Here is an 11,025-nt window from a genome sequence, read left to right on the forward strand (position 1 = left end):
CATTTTTCGCTCATGCGTTACGCTATGATTATAAGGGCGGAGCTGCTCGTAATAAAGGGCATAAGGCGCGTTCGTAAAGCTGCTCCACGTCTCTATTCATAGCGCAGTGTTCAGAGCGCCGTGTACCTCCCGTTGTGGCGAAAAAGTCGTGGGCTCAAATCCGGGCGCCACCGCCGCGTCAAGTGCCCTTTTTTTGGCGACGTCATTTCCGGGACGGTTATGAGGTCAGTCACATCTCATTGGGTTTTTTGAAGCACAGACTAAAACATGCTCCATCTAACTTCCGCAAACTTGCATACGCAACTGTCATCAGACCTAAAGTTGAGTGCGCATCTGCCATTTGGGACCCTGACAAAGCATACTTAGTTGACAAAATTGAATCCCTTCAAAATCGGGCTGCTCGTTTAATCTTTTCAGATTATTCACGTCATACCAGCGTCGCGGCTCTAAAACTTCGCGCATCTTTACCTATCCTATCAGATCGGCGTAAACTATCACGTTTATCATTGTTCCATAAACTGTACCATCACTCTTCACTTCATCCTGATTTCTTTTCTTCGACACCGACCATCTTTCCCCGACGGGACCATGCCTTAAAAGTGACACGTGTGAAATGCCACACTTCCAAATATTCACAATCCTTCGTACCTCGCACAATTGTGGATTGGAATGCCCTACCATGTCACATTGTACGTTTAACGAATCCGACCAAATTCTAAGAACTTTCACGCACTTACTTCGTATGTTAACTTTACTAAAAAGTGCCTATATAGGTTTTAAAGTCCTTTCAAGATTTTTTTTTGTTTTCCTTCGTTCTTGCTTTCTTTTTCTTTTTCACCTCGCACCCGCTGGTATTTATTTGTTTGCCTATTAACGTGCTGTTTGTACTATTTTCTTATTCGTTCTCAATGTACCCTGCCCCCTATGTAATACCCTCCTAGTGAGAGCCTTTAGGGGGATTTTCGAATAAATAAATACAGTTGCCGTGGTTCTCGCTACAATAGACCCTTGCGCTATGATATTTTCGCATGGATTAAATATTCTTAAGAGGCACAAGTGGTTGTCAGGTATTGGGATAATCACATTACCGAGACAGATTTTTATATTCAAGACAGGTCCGCATTCGTTGTACGCGCTGCAAGACGAATCCAAGCTCTCTCTGTGCCAGTACCATGTTCAAACGAGGCGACAATAGAATTCATTTGTACGTGACGTGTTCGGAGGCGACAGAGGTGAAATGGAAGACGCCCGAAAGAGCAGTAAGGAAGCGAGCAGAACCGCGTCCTCGGATAGCTTTTGCTGGCGTTGCAGCACTCTACCAAGATGCAGATGTTTTTTTAAGTGCCCTAAAAGTACTGTTTGCTAACGGACAATACCACAACAAGTTGTTTATAGCACGGAAAGGCAAAAAGAAGCGAGAGAGAAGCAAAACATATCATGAGCCCCTATCACCGTCATGAAAATGGTCGTTGAGTTTTATTAGACCCCCTATTGTGTTTCTATGGAGTCAATAAAAAGTCAGTTAAAACTCATCGCTTATAGACTGTGCTCGTTAGAAAGTCAACAAACGTTTTATTGCACAAACCGAAACCAACATTTTATTGCATTCAAGACATTGAGTTTTATTACACTTCATATTGCGTTTCTACAGAGTGAACCAAATCTCCCTTCTTAAACACTGCGGCCAATATAAAATCAATAAACTTTTTATTGCAAAATATGCAACATGCATTTTATTTCCGCCACCATCTTGAGTTTTAACGGACTCTGTATTGCCTTTCTCCGGCTGTGGTATTGGGGTGCAATAAGTAAATTTAGTGGCGTTAAAATAGCTTACCTGCAGTGTCCACGGTGCTACGTTCATAAAAAACTGCCCCTCATAGTAGTGCCTAGGCTTTGACCTTCAAATCGCGTAAGTAGACTTGACAGCCTGATAAATTTTGTCTAATGATGGCGTTCTTTGTCCACAGAGTACTTCGGTCTCTGGCGTCGTGTTTGAATACATGGCAGTGTGGAACAGTTAATTGCATTATAAAAGATTCTTTGTAGTATAAAAGATATGGCAGGTAAAAGTTCGTTATGATGGGGCGGGGGTCTATGCATCTCACTTTCGTTTTGAACAGCTCGCTTCTTAAGACTGCTCTAATCAACGAATGACACGATAAAGATATGTAAATGACAAATTACATAATACCGCCCAAATCAACAAAAGGACATGATACAGTCACTCATGACAAGAACTCATGCCGGCCGGAATTCCTCTACCGCTTCAACGTAAAGAATGTATGTAGCAGTAAATGATACTACCACCTGCCTAACATAACAAGGTGTGAACTTCAAAAGGTTCACATATGAACATTTAGGATACCTGGTTTTCATAACGTAATGTACAATGCCCCAGCAGGCAAACACCTCTTTTTTTAGTTTGCCTTCGAGTTCTACAACGGCACTTATGTAAATTGTGGACGTCCAGAAAACAAAGACGCCATTCAAGCCGAACAGAGATTTGTCGCAACGAAACCCTAGTATCGGTTAAATCATCTCACCGGCTGGGCTAAAACGATAGGTGAGGCATATCCAGCCACCGCGGAAAGAGAGAGGGAGAGAAACATTGATTTGTCCAAATTGGTTTCCAGGTAAAGAACACAGAGCTTGTTCAACCCATTAGATGGCAGCCAGAAGCCCTTGGGCTCCGTCAACGTCTTCGGCCATTTGGCAACCTAGATATACACATCCGAGTCGGAGCTCCGCAGAACGGTCTCTCGCTGGGTGGTCCTCGGTATAATTAGGCACCTACAAAACTCTTCTGGAGAAATTCTTAAATATTATGGCGTAAATCTGCCCTTGCCGTGCATAACTTACGTTTGCTCGTATAGATCACGGAGTAACAGTGGCTGTAACCCGCCGCGGTGGCTCAGTGGCTAAGGCGTTGTGCTGCTGAGCGCGAGGTCGCGGGTTCAATTCCCGGCCGTGGCGGCCGCTTTTCGATGGAGGCGAAAAGCAAAAACACCCGTGTGTACGAGATTTCGGCGCACGATAAAGATCCCCAGGTGGTCAAAATTAATCCGGAGCCCTCCACTACGGCGCCCCTCATCGCCTGCGTGGCATCGGCGCGTTAAATCCCAAAATCAAACAATCAAACAATGGCTGTCTATGAACGTATCTGGGAATGCATTTGTAAGAGGCGCAATGCAACAGACTAGCATTTGTTGGGAGGACAGTGAGCGGGGGGGATTTTAGCCCGCTCGAATCTGTAACTGGTATTTATGTTGGTGCACGACACTATGCGGTTCCGCCTCATCCCAGCACGCGAGAAGTGCACAGATGTTTCCTCGATGTGATCGGCTCGGATAGCCAAACCTCGAACCACGTCGTTTTCGTTCTTGCTGTCAGAAAGAGAAGAGCGTCAAGGCGTCCTTGCGATTTGGACCTTCCTGCGGTCTTTGAAGCCCACCAGAATTATGAGTGCGTCGGACAAGATCCCTCCATTTGCAAAATTCCGAAGCGCAGTTTTTGAGTGCCTGACAATTATATTGCTTCCGTGGAAGCCATCGCCAGGGCAATGGCTTCCTCTTTTGCCGCTTCCGGTGACGACTTGGGTATCGTGCCGCTGGCTTTCGAATTTAAGTTGCCGTCGATAGGGTGTTTCCTCCCAATTACAATCCTCTTACAAAAAACTCAGTAAGTTTGATGCAGAAGTAATGCTTTCTGCCTCTAGCCAAAGAGGGACGTGTAGTCGCCCCCATATGATGGCCCACTTCTACCGTAATTTTTGCATTCCACAACACGCAATCACGTAAAAGACCTTAAACTTTATCCAGCCGTACAGAAGACGCTCATCCCTGTGAAGACACAAGTGTCACAGGGTAGCCCCAGTGCTCATAATTAGGCACCCGGTAACAGAGAGCAATCACACCTTTTATTACATCCAAAGGAGCTAGTCGTATGTTCTAGTGGTAGTGTCCATTCCACAGGGCCTGGGTACTGTTTCATATCCGTGTGCATATCGAGTGCGACCGTTAAAATAGCGCTTCCTAAGCAGCCTAGACATTTACTATCCCCCCAAGAAGACAGCCACATCTATCAGGGAGGGTGGCCGTTAGGCAAGTGAGCAGAATATGGGGGTGCGTTCATTTCATATAAGAATGATACAGTGATGAGTAGAAATATAAAGTGGAACCGAAGGCGTGGCTGAGTTATTTTATTTTTTCTTTTGGTGCTTTTACAAGACTGATCACGCTGCCCCTTCGCACATCACGTCTCAATGATAAAAATGGTGTTTTTCCATCCGCTTATTCTCTACAGCTGCCGCCCGTAGTCTGCCCTTTTTTTCAGTCGACAAGTATCTGGAACGACAGTTCGGTAGAAAAGTTACCAGGTGGTGGGTTACGTGCCAGGAGACGACAACGGACGTTAATGATGACACCTTGCTGAGGTTTCTGGAAGTGGATGGCCACTAGCGGTGGCATGTAGTCGGACTGGCCGGTGTAGGGGAAAAACACGGTGCGGAAACCCGGATAAGGGTAGTACAACAATGGGCCGATGTTTTCGCGGTCAGCCGGGTTGTCTCCATCGCAGTGAAGGGGCAGCAGCCCCGGCACTATTTGCGTCTGCAAGGCCGCTGGTACCACCTGGGAGGCTTCTTGCGGTGATAGCGGTTCAGGGACCCATCCCGTGACGTTGGCGAACTGGATGAAGACGCATGGACTTTGTCTTGGATAGCCGAAGTCCTCAGCCGCCGTGCACTGGGGCGCCACCGTACTGACATCGAAGAAGCATATCTTCCCTGCCGGGGGGCGTTGGTCAGAGCACCTGGTCAAATTTTCGTTGCCTTCAACTAGCCGGGAATTGTACCCCGCAATGAGCTGCGACAGCTGGGATGTCATATTTCGCCATCCCGGAGCCACGCCTTGAGGACCACCTGCGCGGAACCTGCGGGGGAGGGCGAACCGTAAGAAGAGCAACACATGCGTAAATGGTTTTGGCTACACGATGTGCTTACATTCGTGTGTTTTAAGCGCTTCAGCCTCCGTAAAATGTGTCCCTATTCAAATACAAAGGGATATCACCACACATTCTCATCGCATTCGCTGTCATTTATTAGAGCGACGGTCCTTGCTAGTAGAGGAAAACCACTCTTCAAGCAAAGCACATCCACGCTTACTGAACGTCAACACGTAGGCTGGCACCATCTACAAGCTAATGCATTTTCTAACCATGTATCAAACACCACACCAAATGGTGCACACACACAGGCACCGCTCACATAATTTGGGCTTGCGTGGCTCGGCCAATAATTCTGCAAAACCCAAATACTTATCACTGGTGCACAGCAGTGGGGCACCGTCTCGCTTAGCTCGGTCTCAACAACGCAACTCGAAGTCGTCCAACCGTCCGAAGGTGCCACTTGCCTTCAAGGGCAGTGGGCTGCATGCCATTTGAGGGGGACTCCCCGCTTCCGTAAGACTCCCACTTCCCCTCTACCTCTTGCCTACTTATCGACCGAAGCAATTTATCGTCATAATCATCAACAACAACGCGCTCCTCACAATTGGCAAGGACGGCTCACCCCGCCCTCATCTGACACAGGAACGGAATGAGAAGCTGAAACTTTCGTTCCTCATTCAGAGGATGTGCTGTAAGTGGACAATAAAAAGAAATAACACATTATTGTCCAGCTTGTGACGCAGAATAACGATCATACCCTCACGAGGAACCCTGATTTGTTACCCTCAGTACCCCACTCTCCATCAGTAACTGGGGGTGGGAAAATTATTCCTTCCAAGAGACAAGCTCCTCCGTCATACGCTCCTTCATGTAGTAAGGAGCAAAGCTTTTTAAAAACAATACGCATAGTTTTAGTCATATAACGCCTACATCAGCTGTCACCATACCCTACGTGTTGTTACTAGCAGCATCTTCCGAAATAGTAACCAAGTATCGTTTGCTTGCACATTTTTGACCGGCATAGATGTATATATCTATACAGGGACACACACTATACAAACTGCAACAAGTTAAAATCTGAAAAGATCCAAAGTGCAGTCCTGTCGATATAAACCTTGTATAGCTGGCTCCGCGACATGGAGCGGCAGACTTCAAGTGGCTGAGTGGGCCCGTTACTGTAAGGTTTGAGACCAGCTTTGTGAGTGAAAATTGCAAATGAGGTGCGCCTCACCAGATCAGATTTTCAGCCGGCCTGGCCCTCGGGTAGAATTCTAACACCGAAGGCTTATCCGTCTCGTTGGTCGCCCTTCCGGCGGCGAGTAGCAAGGCCACGATCCAGACCACCGACAGCATGATCACAACCAGCACAGAGCTGAGCCACTTGGCCGGGAGACTGGAAAACCGCCGCCTGAAGTCCGCAGCAAACAGTCGCCGTTGAAGGAATGGCGCTCAGATATCAAAACCACCTTGCAGAGGGACCTGTTTGTGGGAAAAGACGGCGAAAATGCAGCCCGCATGTCAGCCACAAAATGTGCAGCTCCAACTCAATTTATCGATGCACTCAATGCTGCATGCCAGTTCGCCACTGGCCGAAATAATTAAGCGCACACGCTGTTTCCAGTTGTAGTGTTGCTACCAACAATTTTCTAAACTCACTGCGATGTGAGCACTTGAAGCAAACACAAATATATTATGTGCAGGGAACCAGGTACGTGCAGCCATCGTATCTCTGACGTGTGATAGCCGTGGTGCCTCCCGAAGAGGCTACAGCAGGGCTGGGCCGGCCAAGGGAACGTAGTGTTTGACTCGGGATTTGAAGGCAAGCTCTCTACGATGAGAAGACATGCTGTTTCATTTCACTTCAAGCACACCTTTAAAACTCACATATAGTACAATTTTAAATAAATAGCGACTGAATTGCCGTCAGCTTAGAAATTCTCACAAGCTTTCGTAGTCGGCCGGTCGCCCCGTTCCAACAGGACAACTATTTTCTAAATCGAACGGGCGTGTCAATTGGGGAAAACCTAACACTGAAGGCTTTAAACTAAACAGTTTAGTTTAAAGGGACCCTGCAACAGTTTTGCCATTTTTTTGTAAATATTCAAAGGATTTAAGCAGAGTTGGTAATCCATCTTAATAAAACATCGCAACAATAATAAGGATTACAGTTGAGGCACACAGGACAAGCTCTGACTTGCAACCGAACTTTTAATGCGGAAACATGTAGTATTTATAACACACCTACACACACTTTCGACGCAAACAGTCGCCCCATTAGGTAATTGATAGCAATTGGTCCGAAACCCGGGATAGGCTAACAAAGACACAAAGTGCTTATCCCTCCCTCACACTATGTAAGTACGTGTTCTGTCCTTGAAGATGGCTAGCTATGTTACATCGTTTCGAACCTGTAAATAATCCAGTTCCTTGACCGATCACGCTATAGAAGGCAGCATGGCGCATTCCTCGCTTATCCGCATTCTTCTGTAGCTCCGTCCACCAAGGAACGAGATTATTTACATGGGCGAAACGACGAAACATGGCTAGGCATCTCAAAGGACACAACACGTGCATAGTACGAGGGAGAGGGGGTAAGCACTTTGCTTTTGTGTCTGGGCTTTCTGTCACAGTTGATATCAATTACTTACCGGGTCGACTGTTTTCATCGTAAGTGTGTATATGCGCGTTCATAAAGATTGCATGTTTCTGCAATAGAAGTTCGTTTGGAAGCCAGCGCTCATCCTGTGTGCCTAAGCTTTAGTCGTTGCTTTTCTTGCCCTATTGTATTAAGATATGTTGAAGGCTTCGTAAATTTCGGACAAAGTTATCCAGTACTTAGAATATGGGGTGAGAAAAAACCTCAGATAAAAATTACTGCTGCATGTCCATCAGATAACTTAGAAACTTGCTCAAAATATGTTTCTTTCCTCCCGGTATTGCCGTTCTTTGAGTGCTCTTATTACGTCATCGTAGCGATGTAATGGCTACTGGGTGGCGACCTTTTAGGCACAGGAATGAACGCACTCGATATCGCCTTTAAAAATATTTGCCACAAAATCAAAGCACAAATGGAAGGCGGTCCTGCTCAGAAAAACAAATCCTGTAGTGCGGTTTTGTACTGTCGCTAACTGCAGCCTTCTCAGCACTTCCAGGCGTGAAAGAAAGTATGAAACGTTTAACGGCAGTGTTGTAGAGTCCCTTTTGCCTGCAAATTATCTCGCTTCGGAGCACGAGCGTGGGAATGTTGTCAGCAAGTACCGGACAACTCGCGACCTGCAACGTTCCGTACAGAACAGCGCTGTATTTGGTCCATCATGACGCATGAGGAGGGTTTGCGCAGGTTAGCGTCCGTGCAGACCAAGTTGTAGACTCAGTTGCAAGATGCTCAAAGGCATTTGCGTGAGGACGCCTCGCGATGAATCCTCCGCGTGATGTGAACGACCGAAATGGTTCTTCAGTAGTAAACGTTCGAAAGTTGTTTTCTCCATAGCGGCAGGTGACGTTACCCGACGTCGCAGGAATGCGCGACGTCCGAACCTCAGCAACGGAGGATTCATCCGCTGTCTTGTGGCGTAAGGAGTTTCATTCACCGACGGTTCGTTGGTCTGCAGCGACGGCTTTAAAATAGTCCTCAGATTCCATTGCGTTCTTCTCACACGCTTCGCTTCAATGCGGCTTGGGGTGAACGCAAAAGGTCAGTGAAGAGCTTTGGGAATTTTAGACTCTATTCCAATTAAGGGGCTGGATCACGGAGATTGATATCCTTTGTTTTTGAACCATCGCAGTGGAGTGCCATCGTTTTCCGTGATGCTAAAAAGGCAGAATTGGAAGGAGTATTGCTTCGGTATTCGGTCAAACGTCTAAGTTTTCTATAAAACGTGGTACAGAGAGCCGATGGCATTGTGTCCAGCATGTAATGCTGATAACTCGATAACTCTATAGCGTCAGTACGAGGAGCCTGAACACATGGATGGGGGTATGAGAAAGGCAAGCAGAAAGCTTATAATGTTTTTTACTCACTGTGCGTTGCTGCCGAACTGGTTCAGTCGCCGTGGAGCCACCCGCGTGTGTCACTACTGATTTCACCACTACTGCTGTCACCACCTATTTCCCATGACCGTTACTATTGCCACACGGTAGGCTTTCTTGCAGGCAGGTTCGACGTTGGAGGGATGACCGAATCCACAGACGCAGGGAAGCTAAAAGCAGGCGTTACGTTTCCAACGTACTTCACTCCGAGCATGCCGCTCTGGAACTGGTTGCTCGAGGGTAGAGAAGTCCGCTTTTATCTGTCACCACCACCGTCACAAAGATGGGCGATGCCCTACTCAGATATCTGCAGACGGTACATATAGCCCCCTACTGGTGCAGATTGCGCGCCGGCTCAGGCGAGTACGAATTCGTGGTCCGAGCGCAAGGGAAGCTGGTGTACAATTATCAACGATGTGTATTCAGACCGCAACGCTGCGGAACCAGATCCTCCGCGTTCGTCTGGAATAAAAAAACACTGGAATATTTGTATTTGTTTTAAAGCGGAGGTTATTACCTCTACCCACGAGGGTTCTGTCGCGACCGTTGGTGTCAACAGAAAAATACCGCGAACAAATAAAAAAGTTATTCACACCGCCAAGAATCGAAGCTGGAATGAATAGAGAAACGGGGCGAGAGCCCGTTGCCTTACCGATTGAGCTACGAGCCCAAGCGGAGAGAGGGGAGACAGACGGTACACTGTCCGGGAACATCTGCGGGTTTACCCCCTGCGTTCTCGCTAAGTGCCACGTGATAGCGTCACGCGACTTGTCGCGCTGCTGTACGCTCCACCCACGGCACCTGCAGCGGCCGTGTGCGCGCCTCGCGCATGCGCTCAGAGTTGTAAAAATTAAAGGAAGCTCATACCAACGTATGGAATCTACATTTTCTCTCTCTGCCACAGATTTCATCGCCTCCGTCGTCGGCGGTAGAGACGGAGGAGAAATGGGACCGTCTGACACCCGGTTTGAGCTTCCTTTAATTTTTTAAACAAAGGGTTCCCACTTATGTGCTTAATTAATACAACTCAACCAACCACAGTTCATGATTCATTCAATGATTAAACCTTAGCAAAGAATATCTCTTTGAAGTCATAAAAAATGTGGTTAAGTACATTTCACTTGCCTCTGGTTTCACTCTTTGTAGAGCCACGTGTGTGAAGTCAAGTGACGTTGCATGGGTAATCGCATGTCATTTCTAGCTTCGCGTACCAACCACCTACACAGGGTGGCTTGGCGCGGCTTTTTTCGTAGTTTGGAATTTGACCCACCCCGCATAGTCGGTATGGCTTTAGGCCCCGATTCCAAACACCACAAGTGCTTGTTTTTGCAGTGAAACGGTCTATGTGTAGGTCATGGGAAAATGTGTGTCTCTAGATGTTAACAATATTATCCAGATATGTAGAAAGTAAGTGCACACGCAAGGGCTAGTGCTTTTGTGTTTTCTTCTTGAAGTCCTTCTGGTTAGATGTTTTGGCTGGTGGTCCTCCGTCCAGCTTGAAGGGCCTCCGGAGCGACATTCCGGCGGGTGTCCTTCAAGTCCATGCACGTGCACGTCAAGGTTGCCCGTTGACGTGCGCAGAACGGGAAGTGCGGGTAGCACGCGAGCACGCACAGATAGGCTTAATGGCCTCTGCGATGGGATAGAGAGAAACATCTTTAATGAACAAGTGAAGTAAGCCAGGCGGGGCGCCCGACATGCTACACCAAATGGGGGTGAAGGTGTGATGAAGATCAATGAAAACTCTGCCCGTTGTGCTGGTGGGAGATTTAAACGTGGTCTAGTGCGACCTGACTTCTGTCCTTAGTGGTGGAGTGATTACGATGCCGTGTTACAGTGACAGTAAGACACCTACGACACGGAAAGGAAACGGACGGGCCAATATTTGTTCCCTGCAATAAAACTCGGGTCCTCCCTACTTTCATTCAGCTAATTGTCCAGAAAGTATGACACGAAAGTTACCAACGTGCTTTGTTTCCGCACTTGCACTGCGCTCACATTAGCTGGTCATCTTGCCTGGAAAGTGGAAGGGAACAGAAATTTTCTTGC

General features: G+C 47.3%; 1 protein-coding gene across 2 annotated transcripts; it reads right to left on the reverse strand.

The window, feature by feature from the left end:
- Positions 1-4,186: 4,186 nt before the first annotated feature.
- Positions 4,187-9,651, reverse strand: LOC144138843 (sodium/potassium-transporting ATPase subunit beta-2-like). 2 transcript variants are annotated; one of them, XM_077671332.1, is made up of 3 exons: positions 9,629-9,651; positions 6,179-6,426; positions 4,187-4,932 (listed from the first exon to the last, which is right to left on the reverse strand). In XM_077671332.1, exons 2-3 carry the CDS (start codon positions 6,298-6,300, stop codon positions 4,332-4,334), a joined length of 723 nt encoding a protein of 240 aa, XP_077527458.1. In that variant the 5' UTR covers positions 6,301-6,426; positions 9,629-9,651; the 3' UTR covers positions 4,187-4,331. The 2 variants fall into 2 exon arrangements, with proteins under 2 accessions (XP_077527458.1, XP_077527457.1); XM_077671331.1 differs by lacking the exon at positions 9,629-9,651 and adding an exon at positions 8,968-9,250.
- Positions 9,652-11,025: the final 1,374 nt, after the last annotated feature.

This window comes from Haemaphysalis longicornis, unplaced genomic scaffold, assembly GCF_048455015.1.
Source record: "Haemaphysalis longicornis isolate Haplotype H1 unplaced genomic scaffold, Haemaphysalis longicornis Haplotype H1 scaffold_5, whole genome shotgun sequence".
Classification (NCBI taxonomy): Eukaryota; Metazoa; Arthropoda; class Arachnida; order Ixodida; family Ixodidae; genus Haemaphysalis; species Haemaphysalis longicornis.

Bases quoted from the DNA above. Each gene is read 5' to 3' on its own strand.
- LOC144138843 (XM_077671332.1), bottom strand. From the start codon at position 6,300: ATGCTGTCGGTGGTCTGGATCGTGGCCTTGCTACTCGCCGCCGGAAGG. The intron at 4,933-6,178 runs GTGAGGCGCACC...CCTCCCCCGCAG, and splicing joins CCGGCTGAAAATCTGATCTG to GTTCCGCGCAGGTGGTCCTC.